The 16,569-nt window shown below is 36.9% G+C and overlaps 6 protein-coding genes across 6 annotated transcripts; 4 read left to right on the plus strand and 2 right to left on the minus strand.

Annotated features, from left to right (window-relative positions):
- Window positions 1-16: 16 nt before the first annotated feature.
- RO3G_10620 (uncharacterized protein) lies at window positions 17-2,366 on the minus strand (the record flags this gene model as incomplete). Its single annotated transcript, XM_067665205.1, has 7 exons — window positions 17-238; window positions 287-542; window positions 595-926; window positions 981-1,618; window positions 1,661-1,763; window positions 1,814-1,870; window positions 2,343-2,366. 7 exons carry the CDS (start codon window positions 2,364-2,366, stop codon window positions 17-19), a joined length of 1,632 nt encoding a protein of 543 aa, XP_067521306.1.
- A 2,512-nt stretch (window positions 2,367-4,878) lies between these two features.
- RO3G_10621 (uncharacterized protein) lies at window positions 4,879-5,963 on the plus strand (the record flags this gene model as incomplete). Its single annotated transcript, XM_067665206.1, has 3 exons — window positions 4,879-4,930; window positions 4,983-5,091; window positions 5,267-5,963. The coding sequence occupies 3 exons, from the start codon at window positions 4,879-4,881 to the stop codon at window positions 5,961-5,963; spliced, it is 858 nt and encodes a 285-aa protein (XP_067521307.1).
- A 1,318-nt stretch (window positions 5,964-7,281) lies between these two features.
- Window positions 7,282-7,455, plus strand: RO3G_10622 (uncharacterized protein; the record flags this gene model as incomplete). Its single annotated transcript, XM_067665207.1, has 1 exon — window positions 7,282-7,455. The coding sequence occupies one exon, from the start codon at window positions 7,282-7,284 to the stop codon at window positions 7,453-7,455; it is 174 nt and encodes a 57-aa protein (XP_067521308.1).
- Window positions 7,456-8,305: 850 nt separating this feature from the next.
- RO3G_10623 (uncharacterized protein) lies at window positions 8,306-8,782 on the plus strand (the record flags this gene model as incomplete). Its single annotated transcript, XM_067665208.1, has 2 exons — window positions 8,306-8,561; window positions 8,622-8,782. The coding sequence occupies 2 exons, from the start codon at window positions 8,306-8,308 to the stop codon at window positions 8,780-8,782; spliced, it is 417 nt and encodes a 138-aa protein (XP_067521309.1).
- A 296-nt stretch (window positions 8,783-9,078) lies between these two features.
- RO3G_10624 (uncharacterized protein) lies at window positions 9,079-10,338 on the minus strand (the record flags this gene model as incomplete). The annotated part of the gene is made up of 2 exons (XM_067665209.1): window positions 9,079-9,705; window positions 9,751-10,338. 2 exons carry the CDS (start codon window positions 10,336-10,338, stop codon window positions 9,079-9,081), a joined length of 1,215 nt encoding a protein of 404 aa, XP_067521310.1.
- Window positions 10,339-14,145: 3,807 nt separating this feature from the next.
- Window positions 14,146-15,284, plus strand: RO3G_10625 (uncharacterized protein; the record flags this gene model as incomplete). The annotated part of the gene is made up of 4 exons (XM_067665210.1): window positions 14,146-14,332; window positions 14,384-14,877; window positions 14,933-15,000; window positions 15,068-15,284. 4 exons carry the CDS (start codon window positions 14,146-14,148, stop codon window positions 15,282-15,284), a joined length of 966 nt encoding a protein of 321 aa, XP_067521311.1.
- Window positions 15,285-16,569: the final 1,285 nt, after the last annotated feature.

Consider the following 16,569-nt stretch of genomic DNA (forward strand, 5'->3'; position numbering starts at 1 on the left):
ATAAACAGGGCTTTTTTTAATGGTGATAACTTGTCACTTTCATGCTCTCCATCAATCTCTCACCACTTTCCACGGATAAATCTTCAAGTTTTTCCGTGACCAAAGCAAGATCCAGGCCAAGATAATCTACAATAAAGTCTCCAATGTCCGTATTCTCATGACTTCCTCGTAACACTTCAGTGCCATCACCCTTTGCATATAGATTAACATCCACTGCTGTATGACCATGCGTAGACCACTAGAAATAAAGTTTAGCTTTCTTTACCTCAGAATGATGAACACTTACGCCAATAAGAGCACGACGAGAAACCATGTCTGCAAAGAGATAGGCTAAATCCATCACTGTCTTACCACTCTTTTCCCATGCTCTTATTCTTTCAATCTCTTGCTCTGAGGCATCTTCAATACCTAATCCAGATTCAATGATCCGCTTCAAATGATCTTCAACAGCCTTCACATCCTTTTCTTTCTTGACAAATTGATCCCAAGCAGCAGCCAAAGCCTCTGAGGAATTTTGTACACGTCGAATGACATCAGGGTTCCTATGGACATTAGGATAATTCGAAAATGAAAACCTTTTCTGGTGTCTATTACCATTTATATTCAGGATAGTCTTCCCCTACTTGTCTACCTGCAGTAAATCCACCTGTTTCATGATCACTTGTAGAAATCATGACGGTATGAGGATGTTCATCTACAAAGTCCTTGACCAATTGAGCTGTGTGTTGGTATTCCAAGATATCATGTACATGAGCAGCAGGATCATTGGTATGAGCTGCCATATCGATACGACTACCTTCAATCATTAAAAAGAAGCCAGTGTTTTGTTCTTTGGATTTTTTATCAAGAATGGCCAAGGCTTTGGCTACCATTTCATGAAGCGCTGGTTGTTCTTTTGGATTTCTATCCATTTCATAATCCATATGCTATACATATACATCAACATTCATTTTTTTTTTATTAACAGATGAAAGACTTACATCAGAAGCAAAGAGAGCCATCAGAGGTAGCTGTGCATGGTTCTCATCCAATACATCCAAATGTTCTCTTGATCCATACCTTACATTCCAACCAAACTGCTCTTGTGCCTCACGAAACAAATCACGGTCATCCGCTCGACAACTTCCCTCGGTCGTGTTACTCAAAAATTCACAGCTGCCACCACCAAACATCAAATCGACCATTCTTCCCAACGGCGTATGTCCAATCTGCTGTTCAGCAATCTGGTTTTCCCAATCACGCCAGGCGACATGAGACGAGAACGAAGCGGGTGTTGCGTGTGTGATACGAGAGGTCACGACCAGACCGGTCAGCATTCCCTTGAGCTTGGCGGATTCCAGGACGGTACCGCATGGCTTCTTGTCGGGATAAACACCGATGGCGCCATTGTACGATTTCTGTGCACAGGCAAAGGCTGTGGCGCCTGCAGCACTGTCGGTGATCAAACTCGAACTGCTCTGGGTACGACTGTGGCCGACGTGGATCTCGTCCAAGGGCAACAACGTCTTGTAAGGACCTTTGTTGAGCCATGTAGAGTATTGTCGAGCATAGGTCTCTGAGGCAGGACCAAAACCGTCACTGATCATCATGATCACATTTCTAGGTTGTTCTTTATTGGCTGTCAGTTTTTATTATTCAGTGTGGATAAAATCTGTTTTACCTGGTACAAGGCCCTTTTTACCAAAAAGAACAAGAGATCCAATAATAACCGAACCTGTAAAGACAAGTAGAATAGACCCAACAATCAAATGAAATTTCTTTCTCTATTTTTCCGGATAAATCATTTATTCTTTTATTTTTTATAAAAACTTACATTGTTGACAGGTGGAGAAGATTCTTCGGGATCTACTGGTATTGTGCTATAATTTATCTTTGATGTCATAAAAAAAAAGAAGAAGGGAAAAAAAAAAAAGGAGAAACGCAAATGAGGAGAAAGAGAGATAACGAAAAATTTAAAAAAAAACTATAAAATTGCCTTAATTGGAATGTGTGTATGCGAAAAAAATTTATGCGTTACTTTATTTTTTCCGAGGCAGTGCTGGATGCGTTTCGAGCCGGAGAGTGAAACGAGAGTGACAGTTAAAGGAGAAACAGATTGCCCAAAAAGAATGCATGATTTAAATGCTTACGCCACCCAATCAGCATTTTTTCTTATCAAACAGCAAATGGTCGGCTTCTTGTACTTTTTTTTTTGTATTAGCAGTCAGTTCTATTTTACAAGGGCAATAGCCCAATCGAAACTATATACAAGCACTTGTTAAAAATAAACAGTATCGCTGACCATAGTAATTTGTTATAAACACTTTTGCTTTCCTATTGCTGTGCTTCCACTCTCAATTTACCGAATTTTTGAAAACATCGCCCATTTTTTTAAAAACTATGGCGCACTTGTATAAGGGTAAATCGTCCGGAAATTTGAGGTTAGTTTGGTCAAATGTTTGAAGCTAATTTGCCAAGCTTTTTGATCAGTAGTTTTAGCATGTTTGCCCTGCTTATTCAAGTATAATGGGTGTCAATTTTACATGTATAGCTATGGATGCAGTACAATTTTATTTTTGATTATATTGCAATAAATTAAGACATGATGAAATTCTTTGATAAACTATTAAATTTGTCAGGCACCAATATAGCATGAATGAACGTGTTACATTGTAGTCATAGATAAATGAATACCATGTTTGGATAAATATAGTAAGGTTGCAACTTCAAAATGCTTGCTTTATTATATTTATCATATAACTACATGCTACAGATGTATACTATTACAACTGGCATACAGTATGCCTCAAATACATACTAAATTAACATGTACTACAATTGTAGGATGTCTTTTTACATTACCTTAAAAGTAAAGCTGGCAGTAAGCTCCAAGTTGGGTCAACAAGTGATTAGGATGATGGAAAAAGTAAGAGAAGACTTTATTCCTATGAAAATAGTTGAGGGTGTGCTATGATATTATATATCAATGCAATAACAAATTGTTTTACTAACAACTTACCTAAGAAGCATAGAGTTTAGTGTCATGCCAACTTGTTGTTCTTGGTTCCAATTCTTTATATATCCAGAGATATTGTCTGTTCAACATTAGAACATTTCGACGTTACAGTAGGTATCAGATATATGCAAGGCTTTATTTTTCAGCTGTCTTTGCTACACAATCATACAAAAGAAAGCGAATGAACAAATGATTGTACTACACTTATCTTTACCTACATCACAATGCACGTAGCAGTTCAGAATTTAGACTGATAAGTCACCGCCATCCCATTCGCCCAAGAACAAAAGTCCAGGGGTCTTAGAACATGCTACTACTGCCTGCCTTGATCAAAGCACAGCACCTGTTGTCAAGCGTCGGTACAGTCAGGGCAAAGAAACGCGGAATTAGTGGCAGTTGCGAATGGTTTTAGCAAGGTCTTGTGGAGATTACGTCTGGTAGAATGCAAAGTCAGTTTAAGTAGCAAACTAAAAAATGAAAGTTACCTTTTTGTCTTCGTACACTTTTCCTTGTTCAAACAAACCCATACATCTGCGCATCAGCACAAGGACATGTGTCAAATGGATACATCTCTATTATATTGTTACAGTAGCCGCTCTATTTAAGGGTGGCCAAAATTTTTGGAATATTCACCCTTAAATAGAACATACCCTTAAATCGAAATTCGTAGCTGTTAAAAAATTGAAGTCACTTAATATGTATTGTAGCTGCATTATAGACATATTTATACAACATGTTTCCACATAGGCCACTGTCGGTTGGTATAGATTTGGTAATTATGTAAGGATATTAACAAATCAAAACTTGCTTAAGACTTGATCAAAGTTGCTGGAAGGATAATATACGAGTCGTAGACTCAAAATAATTTTAATGAGAATAAATATGACATAACAACAGTTCTTTTCTTTGTTTATAAAAAAATGTCTAATAATAAACGTGTACGCCTTTCTTCCTCAAAAAATTGAGCTTTTGGATCAACAAGCTACTGGCCGACTTAACCAAACAGAATTAAATGAATGGGCTATAAAGAAATTCAATTTAGATCAACCACTTGCCCAACAGACTATATCAAACATTCTCAAAAATGTTGAAACGTTATATAATAATATTAATGTTGTCAATAATGGCAAAAGCCTAAAAAGAACACGCTATCCTCAACTTGATGGTAAAGTAGTAAAGTTTGTTGCAGACATGAACAATAACAATCTGCCAGTCAATCGAAACTCAATCCTTCGATGTGTAAGGCATATTGCTCGAGTGAAGTATATAAACAGAAGAAAATGATAATACAGAGCAAGATGAGCAGCGTGTCGATATAGTAGAGTGTAAAAAACTGTTGAGAGAAGCCTATGAAACTATTTTTATGTACGAAGTTCCTTTGGACGATCTTGTTCGTAAATTACATCGCCAAATTCGAATGCGATTGGCTGACTCTTGTGCTGAATTAAATAAGTCAAAAGAGCAAACAGATCTTTGATCTTATTTTATAAAGTAAATAATTTGTTGTAAGAGTACTCCAAAAAGCTATCATAAAAAATTTTCTATTTAGTGGTAAAAAAAATATTTACACTGCACCCTTAAATAGAATAGTGGTATAGTAGTATTTATGCTGGGGACCTATACTGTTCTTTAGAAATACACCCATAAATAGAACATACCCTTAAATCGAACACCCTTAAATAGAGCGGCTACTGTATCGGTACCCATAGGTACCGGTACCGATATCATTAAAATATCACAACCTATTGGTATAGTTTCAATTTTTTTTTTGTTGTACTTCACGTTAATAGATAAGAATAATCCTTTATTGATTTTTAGATCCTGATCTCTTACTCTTTAAATTAGACCCAAAATATTCACCGGGAAGCGATTTAATGACCAAAATGATTTTACGCGATTCCAATGTGGTTGACATGATTGTTACGACTGTTGTTGGTAAGAGACGCCCACTGACTTAAATGTATACAAGTGCTGATTTTCTGTATAGGTGAGAATGCTCGTTCTCTTTATACATCTAAGCCTACTGAATGGCCCAATGGAACAAAATCTGACATTGTTTATACTGCCTCAGCAACATCCTCTAAATTGCCACCAGTGTTAATTGAGGTCCAACTACCATTAACCTGGATTTTGTTGGCCGCCTTTTAGGGTGCTCCTTATTTGCGAAAAAAAGAATACAAAGCGAAGCCAATTGTGGTTGTGTTTGGTACCTACGCAACACGTAATGAAATCAGCTCGGACTTTGAGGGAACTTCTTTTTCATTTATGAAGCAAATCCCTTGCCAAGTACTGGGTAGAAAAATGTTATATTCTTGATCAAAACACAATCATGGAAGCTACCAAGACTGTTCCTCTCCCTCCTCTGGTGGCGATTGCCTACTTCTTCTCTTCAAAAAAGCTTTCATTGCTAGCATCTGAATATAGAGACGACCCTACTTTACAAACACTCTATGCAATTGCTAAAGAACAAACAGTGACCAAAGTCGCTGCAGAGCATTCAACTTCTGAGGTATTACTTGAGGTTTGCAATCAAACCAATCTACAATTCAAAAAAATTTTGAACACCCTAGAACCCATGCCTGACACCCTTTTGAAAAAGCGCCTACGCGCATATGCTGATGATGGTGCTCTTTACACCCAGACATGTAAATACAAGTATACAAAAAGAAACAAAGAATCTGTAAAGTCTATGCCACCACCACCCGAATTATCAGATTTGGCCAAAAGCATGACGAATGAAAGCAGTTCTTCTATTGATATTCTTCGTGAGGAAGTTAGTATACCTAAAACAGATGTGGAGTATGTTAAGCAGTTCAAGCAAAACAAAAGTAGAATGGACTGGAAAACATGTTATGAAGCAGGAAAAAGCGAAAGTTTTTTTAGTTCTTATTCCAGCAGCTCAAGTTTGAAGACTGCATTTTATAAAATATTAAGTAAAAAGATTAATTTGTTGCATATGTCAAAATAAAGTTGTAAATTCATACCCATTATATTTAAGGATTTGCTGATGAATATCAGGCTATTTTTTATTTTTTTGGCTTTTCTTAATCTTTAGAGCCCAAAGGTTTATCGATAAAAAGGTCCCAATGAATTTGGTCTATATAAGTATGAGACATCTGTTGCATTTACAAAGGAAGGAGTAGGCGAGATTCGTCCTTTCTTTTTTTTTTTGGGATCAGTCATCATTTTGACATGTTACACATTTAGATGAGAACATCTGTCCGTATTACCCTTTTTTTTTTGTAAAAAGGTAGAAAGACTCATTTGCGTTTTCTTTTCTTTCCAATACTTGAGAAAAGGAAAAAAAAAATGTTATTCAAGACTTCAAATTGTGTTTTATGTATCTAAATGTATTCTGTTGTCCAATGAAAAAGCCAAATCTCGTTATGAATTCTTTTTTTAAAAAAATGAGGCAAACTCGGCGATATCAATAGCGGTACCCAGAATATTAGCCAATCACAAGCTAATTTATTGGTACTGGGATACCGATAGCCAATTGGAGTTTCGAAAAGTGACCAATTGACGGTGGAAACACTGTACGTTTAAATGATACTTTATTTAATGGCTTAAATGAGCACGCGGTGTCTCAGGACACCGTAATTGCCCAAGCCAGATCAAATGAGACGTAAAAAAATATTGGCCGAGCTATAGTATTTTCGTTTGGAATATAATTAACGTAGTTCATTTTTATTTAAAAGATGTCTAAACTAAAAGAAATGAAATCGTCGAAAAACTTAATTTCTAAAAAACACTGTTTTTTTCTAAACTAAAAAGGGGCTAGTTCTCAAATTTTTTTCGAAGACTTCTCAAAAAAATTTATAATCTTCTCAAATGTAACCAAAAATACTGCAGCTGGGGCGTTGATTTTGACTGTCGAATACCATAAAAAGAATAAATATGCCGAAATGTCCAAAATAAGTGAAGATATGGACTAAGCAACCATCTGACTCGGGCAATTTAAAGCAAATATAGTAAATGCTAAAGATATATAAAGTTTGCCCTTGTTTTTTTTTTATTGAAACCAAAAGTATAACCTTTCTGTTATGAATTCCATTGTATTAGATAAAAAAGTAGAGCAGATTTGCTTATCTGTTGGTGTTTTGACTGCTGCCATTGTTCTGTTCAAAGCAACAACTTCTGTATTTTCTAATAAGGTATATAGAACAGCCTTATTTCATCCCATCACAAATTCATTCATTTTCTTTACGCAACAGTCAAGGAATGGCATCCCCCTTGTTCCCTACAAGATTCCTTTCGTTGGATCCACCATGGCTTATTATAAAAATATGCTTGAATTCACCAAGAAACATTCGGAAAAATATGGATCCGTGTTTCATATGCATCTTCACGGTCAGATCATCACCGTCGTGGGTGCAGATGATGCTCCAGAAGCCTTTACGCATCCCGATTTGAGTTTTCTGGCCGGTCAAGTAGAGGTAATGCTCCAAAAGGCAGCATAGACACAGTTACTTACATCATATCAGTTTCTTGGAGAGGCTACGGCCAGTAAATCAGCCAAGAAAGATGTCTTGCCAGCAAGCGTGATAAAAACAAGTATAGTAAAGCATTTGACACCTAATTTGGATCATTATGCTCCTCAATCATTTGAAATGGTATAGAAAATAGACTTTTTATCTCCTTCAATCATTAACATAACCCTTTCCATTTAGTTGTGCAAGAAAGCGAAATCTGTATTGGATGCTGAAAAAGGTATTGTGTTAAAATGACATGTTCAAAAAAAAAAAAAACTAAGCTGCGTTGATCATAAATCAGGCCCAGTCGTTATAACAAATCCAATCTCCTTTTTAAGGTCCCTGGTATCTCAGTACAGTGCACGTGCTTTTGTAGGCAAAGAATTATGCAGTGATCCAAACTTGATGAATGCTTTTGAGAATGCAGTAACAGACATTGGAAAGGAGATGACACCAGGTTTTTTCCGTGTGATCTTTCCTTGGTGGAATAAACTCTACATGAGGCAAGTCCATTGCTGACTTGGGAGCGCTAAGAACAAACTGACGCCTTCTTTACAGATTTGTCTATCCCAATGCGGTGTCCATCAATAAACATAGGACGCTGATTAAGACTGCCTTGAAATCAGAAATTGAAAGAAACAATGGTTTAGATAAAAAGGTGAATAGCGCAAAGAAGAAGCAAATAACGTGGGATGCTTATTTTCTTTTAAAAAAGGAACCCTCTAATATTTTAGAATTCATTCTTGATCAATACCCCGCTGAGATAGATGATGACTACTTGGAAGCACTCACAACCACAATCCTTATATTCATCTTTGTCGGTGTCCATACGACATCCATGGCCGTGGCTCAAGTCCTGTATCGTCTAGTGAAGCATCCAGAATACACAAAAGAACTCATTGAAGAGCAGCAAGAGGTCCTGAAGTCTGGCTATGATTCAAGTGCCTATAGTCCCTCTGCTTACAGACAAATGGTAAAATTGGATAGCTTCATTCGTGAGTCTCTACGTACGCGTTCAAACGGTATCGGGCTACCTCATAAGAACATTACGAACCAGGACATCGTTTTGAGATCTGGAGCTATCGTCCATCCAGGTAAACTACCTCACTTTTGTATGTCTCCTAAAAAAAAAGATGAATTTATAAAATAATTAGGAGAAAATGTATATATCAACATGTGGCATGTTAATACCAATGAGGTCAATCAGGAAAACATGAAGGATACAGAACAGTTTCAAGGCTTTCGATTTGTAGGACGTGATAAGCCGTCAACAAAGCCAGGTCATGATTTTATTTCATTTGGTCTAGGAAGGTAATCAATAATAAAGACAAGCCAAAGCTTTGGGTGTCTAAAATAATGCATTAGGAGATCTTGTCCAGGAAGATGGTTTGCAATTCAACAGATTAAAGGCATTATTTCCTTTTTGATCCTAAATTACGACATCAGTGCAGCAAGTGAAATCAAAATACCTGGTGTTGATAGTTATGCTGGTTCCCTTTCAGGATCCATTCAATTTCAAAAAAAGATTTAATACAAGACAACATTCATCCTTTTTATTCCCTTCTTTTTTATTATTATCTATGCAATAAACAGTTTACAAAATAGAACAATTTAAAGAACAATCGTGGTCGAGGTAGCATCGGCACTTGTAGAATTCGTGGTTGAGGTCGCATTGGATCCACCGATGGGCAAATTCGTCAGAGGATAGACATACTGCTGTTCCCAGTAGGGTTGTGTGACATTATTACATGCCAGTGCAGGTACGACATTAAAGACCTTTTGCACCTTGGGCAACCAGAACATGGTCATGTTGACCGTGGCATTGTTGAGTTCATGTTCAAGAACGATGTGACCGTGCGTTTGATTACCAGACTCTTCATCCGCGATCCATCCTTCAAAGTAACCATCGACCGTGGCCGGAGGCAGGTCACCACCACCAGGCGCAGGCATGTCCCAATCGTTACTGTCCCAATCCCAGAGAACGGTATGCATACCCATCTGCCAGGCAATGGCCCGAACACGATCATCGACATCACCTTGAGGTGGTCTCCAGCATTTGGGAGTCACGCCTGTGGTCTCCTTGATGGCCTTCAAGGTCCAGTAAAATTCGGCGACGATTTCATCGTTTGTCTTGGTGGTCATGGCGGGGTGTGACCAGGTGTGGACGCAGATGTAGTGACCGTCGTTGAAGCCACGTTTGGCAGCCGCGGGGTAAGTGACGACATTGGAGCCGATGTACTATGGAGAATGAGTATGAAAAAATACATGGCCAATCCTACTTACAAACAGACTCGCCTTCTGGTTGTTGTTCTCCACCAGAAAGTTATAAAGGGCTGGTTCGGCATACTTGTTTTGAGTGGCCGCGTTCTTATCATCATACAGGTTGAAGGGTCCATCGTCATAGGATAAACCCCAATCACCGGTCGTGGGACAGATGTAGTAATCTTCAGGTAGCGTCTTGACCTTGGGCTTGACACAGTTCGTGTCTGACCACCAACAGTAAGGGTCATCGTCCCCATCGGTGTCGGGAACAAAGTCACCGTCCTTGTTTGTCTTTCGAACGGGGGCATCAGGAACCAAAGACCAATCGATCTGTGCGATCGCGGCCTGAACCTCTGCGTGCGTCGTGCTCGGGGTCTTCCAGGTTTCGGGATAGCCCGTGAGTTCATAGGTGGGGAGGGCCGAAGAGGTATTGTAGGGACCATAGTTATACTCAGAGACGACGCCAGTAGCAGCAGTGACATTGAAGGAAGGTGAAAATTGAGGCATGTAAGAGGTGGTGGCAGTAGCCGTGTTTGTCGTGGTAGAGGGAGCTGCAAGGACAAAATGTCCTGTGGAAAGTAACGCGGTACCAAAAAGAGTAATTTTCATCCTTGCAATGGTGATGAAAAAGAGAAAAAGAATGAAAAAAAAGGGGTCCAGTTTATATATCTGTTTTTTTTTCATCACAATAACTTTAAGATTCTATAAATATCAATAGTTTTTCCATGTTTGGGAGTCATCAAGCGCTCTCTTTGACTATATCCTTTCTCATACTTTTTATGAAAAAAAAAAGGGGAGCAAAATGGGATCTAATATAACTTTATTTTACGTAAAACGCCAGATAGGAACCTCTATGTTTATTATTTTTCCAAATAAAGACAATTTATTTTAAAAATAGGAAAGAATACACGTCTTTATTTTCTACTTTCTGAACAAGCTCTCTACAAAGGATTTAAATTGTCTATTTTTGGGTATTTTGTGGGAAAAGGAAAAAGAAAAACTTTTTCCGGAAAAAAACGAATCAAATCGAATCATGATTCAAGTGCGGGGAATACATGTTCTTTTTTACGTATAAAATAACGTCAGCCATCGCTTTGATGTAATCAGATGAAGCTATTTTTATATCAGCCGAGGGTGCCAAGACTTTTTGATTACAAAACGAATTCAGTGTGTAGCTTTTTTCAAGTAGATCTAATCAACAACTCACTTCAAAACCTCAAGTCTATTTTTGAATGTTTGTTTAATAAACACCGAGTGTTCCTCTTGATTTAACCATCTTTCTAGGTTAGAAAGCAAAAAAAAAAAAAAAAAAAAAAAATCGGTTCATGTTGCCCTATTGTTATTGACAAAGTACAATAATTTGCCTTTTGTGGGATTTTTTTCTGCGGAATCTTAAAATGATGGATGACACAGGGTCAATTCTTCTTTTTTAGCAAACCCTTTTATCCTTGCTCATGGATAAGGGAACATAGTTTGAATGAAACAGAAAAAGGATTGGAGAGAGACAAACAATGTGTTATGTCTGTTTTCATCCTGTTGTGTATTGATTGAATAAAATGATCCATCGTAACTTGTCTTTATCAAGCACTCATCAGCCAATGATACGAATGTTTATCGATGGCTTTTAAAGACTAAATGGATTAGCCATCAGTAAGCAGCGCCATAAAAGTTTCATTGTGAATAGCCACTGCCCTTGATTGTGAGGAAAAGGTGATGGGTTTCTTATTTGGAGGAGATACGCACTCTGTTGATCTGAATAGATGTTCAGGGGATACACACACCTCTCATTCTATCACTTTTCCTCTGTCTAGACACCATAAAGAAAACCTGTAATAAAGGTTAAGTGCAGTAAAGGTATGTATGTCACTACTTCTGCATTCAACCTTTTTTTTTTTTTTTTTTTTATAAATAAGGTTTCTACAGAACCATGGTTTAATAAAGTTTGGCTCAACAGTCATGCAATTCTCCTATAAAAAAAAGAAAAGGACTTGAAGTCAAGCCCATCTCGTTTGTTACTTAACAATAACAAACAAATATGCAACAAGGAGAGGTTCTTTTAAGAAAAAAAAAAAACACGATGGGCCTCTACTGAAACGGCGTCACTGTACAATAAGGGATAAACCTAGCATCTTTCTTGATCGTTTATTAAAGCATGAATGTACGATTATTTAGCATCATCTATCATAATAAAGCAAAGCCATCATCAGACAATATAAACATCGGCATAACAAAGAAGAAAGGGAATAAACAGATTCAATGCATAATAACTCGAGAACTTTCTTAGAAACTCAGGGCAGCACACGCCCATCTTTTCTCTTTCTCCTTTTCTATCCAATCCATTGTTTAAATCCTCTTGTAAAACGATTCACTCGAGTATTTCATATTTTTATGAACACGGATATAAACACTGGCAGTGACTCTCCCTCTTTTTACCTATGAAACAGTCCATTATCCTAATAGGGTTACACTGAATCTTTTCAATGAGATATTTTTTCAAAAGATGAGTTCAAGCAGCCGTCCTTTTTGAAGAGTTTAAGCCACCCTCCTCTGGCACCCTCTCCCTCACTGAAGCGCATTTTTTTTTCTTTTTTTTTTGTTTTTTTTTTCTTTGGTTTTTTTTTTGTAAACAGGGTTCAACCAAAGTCTGCTTATTTTAAAGACATTGTTTTGAAGCTGTTGATGTCTTTATTGAGATTCACTACAGAATATGAGTAGCCACTGTTCTCTTGATTTCTTTGTTGAGATAAAGCTCAGCAAAGAAGGGAGAGAATTTTGACCACATGCAATTTTCATTATCAGCCGTTCAATAAGATGAGCCAAAAAAGAAGGAAAATCCTGTGTGTGTGTGTTCACATTTAATTATTGTTTTATATCCAATTGGCAATTCTATTGTGTATGGTTTGATTTCTGCAGGAATTTATTCATTCAGCATAACAAAAGCTTCTTTATATAGGGTCCAGAGTTATCTGTATTTACCCTACCTCCCTACCTTTCCCTCCCCCCCCTGAAAGGTTCCATTTTTCTCTTTTTCATCATTTCTTATTTTGTTACTCAAATAGGATTGTTCTGTGTATGAAAAGTGAGTCTTGTTTTTTTTTTCTTTCGGCAGTGTACAATTTTGGAGGATGGAAAGTTAAAAATGAAGAGTAAATTAAAGTTGGGCGCTGTAACAATAATCCTCATGTGCAGCATCAAGTTGTTTTCAAATTCAGTAAATGAACCCAAATAAACAACAACTGCGGAACTCGACAACCCACTTGAATTATTGTTCTCATTGATGGGCAAGAAGGGGTGTGTGTAGAGAAAAAAAAATAAACTTTCACAAAGAAAAAACATGAGACTAAGGAAGGGGTAAGCTTTCCGAATAATCCGGTGTGCTCAAGGTAACCTATCGTGAAATAAATCGTAATGTGTTTTATTGTTGTTAACAATCCAGAGCACGTTTTTCTGTCATAAATAGGCTTTATTTCGGTTATTGAAATGAAAACCAGTCGGAGAGATGCCGAAAAGAAGATGAGAGTGTAAAAATAGCACTTTTTATTGGCCGAAATAGTGTGCTTCACTTTATCATGACGGATCCGTTGCCCCCCTCCCCCCACCTTTTTAAATTAAATCACCATGTCAACAAAGGTAGCCTAGGAACCAAAGTAAGTGGAAGAAAAAAAAAAAAGTAAAGAGTAAAAAAAAATTGTCTACTTTTTTTAAAGATCGTTTCCATTAATCCCGGAGTTCAATTTTTTTATGATCCTTTTATTGTATAAAACCTTAAATCCTACTTTAGGGGAAATGAAGAAAAAGGATCTCTTTCACTTTGTTTCAGTAAGAATGAAGAGAGAGAGAGAAAAGTCTTTACTTTTTTTTTTTTTTTCTTTTCGTAAACAAGAATGATTATTCTTCGGCCATCTAATTTAAACAAGATCTTTTTGTGTACAATCATTCATGAGCTTGGTTGTACAAGGGCAAGAGAACGACTTGATCTTCAAAGTAATTCGTTTTGCATGTAACAAAGATGGATTGATTTTCAGTTGTATTTCTTCTTCTAGACACATAAACCCCTTACTGTTATCAACTTTATTATAATCCTCAGTAAAGAGAGAGAGAGAAGAGAGAGAGGGGGGGGGAAATGCAATGCGCCTCTTGTTTGTATTCTACGTTTTGTTCATTGTACAAGTTTAAAAAAAGTGTTCTATTTTTTAAAAGTCAGTTGAGCCCAGTCCAAAAGGATGAACCTATATTTGACTCTCTCTCTCTCTTCTCTTTCTTTCTCTTTTTCTTTTTTATTATTCAAAAAAAAGGAATTCTTTTTTTATTTGCATTTATATCCCATTTTATATATTTTATTCCCCCTCTTTTCTTTTTTTATATATTTAATACACCACACATTTTATAAATATATATAATTACATTAGATACCAAATGTCACATTCATTCCCTATCACTGTCCATCAACCTACCAAGCTGTCCATTAAACCTCCGCCAATGATTTATGATTTTGAATCAGCAAAAAATAGAACAGAGCGGTTTCCTGTGCCTACCCCTCCACTTTCTTCAGCTTCTCCCACAGTTGAATTAGCTCCAATGATGGATTTATGTGATTTGATTGGTAAAACTAAACTTGTAAGAAAAAAGAAAGAAATTAAATAGGATTGAATAGACAACAGACCTCCGTCTCCCGAATCACCCAATATAAAAAGATTCATGGTCCACGAATTAGATCATCAAGAAGAAAAACGTCCTAGTCCTCTTGAACCTATGCCTCAATCTCATGAACCTTTCAAGGTGTCCTTTCCCATTCGTCTCTATGAACCCTTACAACGTCCATTTTCATTTCTTATACCCAATCCAACTATCCAGATACCCATTCCTCGTCGACAAGTCGAGGATCCCTTTTTTAAGGCCATTCAATCTTCACCCATGTCACCTACCATGGCAGCTGCCTCTGCTTCGGCAGCTGCTTCCGCTGCTCACAGACATCCTGGATCTCAAGTGGCTGCTAGTCTTTTGAAGGCGATTCAACCGGATGATGAAGAAGTCGATATCGCTGTGGCTTTTGCTGATTGTTATTCCAATAGCAGAAATAATGTTGATCAAAGCATGTTTCTCACAAAGAACGCTCATATCAAAAGACCTCGTAATGCATGGATTCACGTAAGCCCCTCTTGATTTTCACACCCAAATAGAGACTAACTTTTTTTATGACTAGTTTCGATGTCATTATGGACAAGCACTTAAAATACAAGATCCTACATTGCGTGCAGAAGAAATATCAAAGTAAAACAATGAAAAAAAAAAATCATAAATCATCCTCTCACACACATTCTTTTTTTTTTTTTATCAGGCGTGCCTCACGTAGATGGAGTCAACTGTCTGAAAATGAAAAGAAGCCATGGCATGGACTTGCCGAACAAGAAAAATTAGCTCATCGGGAAGCATTCCCTGAATACCGCTATTGTCCCCGTCGTGCGACTCCTTCTTCACCTATCAAGAGACCTATCAAAGAAACAATGGATGAAGATGATTGTAGTAAAAAATCAGTCAAGCGTAAAACCAAATAATTTCCAAGTATATAACCCCCCCCCTCTCTCATACACACTCCATTTTCTTTCTTTTGCCTTTACAGTTTTGTTTTCTTTTTCTTCTTTTTTTGCATTTTTGTTTTTTGAATACCCTTTTTTTATAAAAAAAAAAAAACAATTGCTCTTCTCCTCTTTGATAAGAGGAGGGGAAGCAAGGGAGCCTATAAAAAAAAGACTCTTTGTATTAAAATAAAACACAAGCATCCATCTCATAACACAATCGCTCTTTGTACAAGGGGGGGATCCGTTAAAAAAAAAAGAACAGGGTAACCCAGCATTTTATTATTGTTTTTGCATAATGTCACACTACATATAAACCTTTCCGTAATCTATATGACAATGACAAGTGCTACAATAAAATTAAATCATCGCATAGAAATGCACGGTCTTTTTTGAAAAAAAAAAAAAAAAGTGCTCCTGAAGCATTTTTTTTTCTATTTTCTTTTTTATATAAAAAAAAGTAAGCCAAATTGATTTTATGTAAATTTGTTTCATAACAATAAAAACAAGGAGGAAGAGAGAGAGAGATAAAGGTATGTGTACTGTTTGAGTAACCTTGCCTTTTTTCTTCATGAAACCTTAATTTATAAACCATCAGCTTTTCTATCCTAAACTCCATGCACATTTACCCTTTTCAACATAAACAGCATGAATCTAGAATGAGGTCAACCAGTGGCATGAAAAATAAACTGTGCATTTTTTCTGAAATCTGGAAAAATCTTTTTTTAAATAAAGACAATAAGGTTTGAGGCACAATTCGAATGCCGATAACGAATAAAATGATCCTTTCCCGAAATAAATAGGATTCTATACTTTATAGGAAAAAAAAAAAAAAGTCTGGAGACACTTTTTTCTCTAAAAAGTCCGACAATGCCCATCCAACGACTCGTTACTGAAACAAGTAAGCCATGGGAAAGTAAGCTGTAGAGTGTTTGATGACTGTCGATGACGTAAAAGGATCTTTTCTCTCATCTACTTTAAAGCATTCCGAATCATCTTGATGACCTCAGAGTCCATCAAGAATACAAAGGAAAGAACCTATTTTGGGTCCACTGAATCCTCAAACCTGATCTATCCATCTTGATCTTGCCTCACCATCAACACCTTCCTTTCTTTGACTTTGCCTATAAAGTCATCAAGTTTTAAAAATTCGGATACAACCACTTGTAACCTCACCATCCTTCTTCCTACTCCAATTCTCTGATAAACAAAACCTTGCTTTTTGTTCAGCACACTTTCTGTCAGGACATCAGAAGCTTCGAAT

Source organism: Rhizopus delemar, genomic scaffold (assembly GCF_000149305.1).
Source record: "Rhizopus delemar RA 99-880 supercont3.8 genomic scaffold, whole genome shotgun sequence".
In the NCBI taxonomy this organism is placed as follows: Eukaryota; Fungi; Mucoromycota; class Mucoromycetes; order Mucorales; family Rhizopodaceae; genus Rhizopus; species Rhizopus delemar.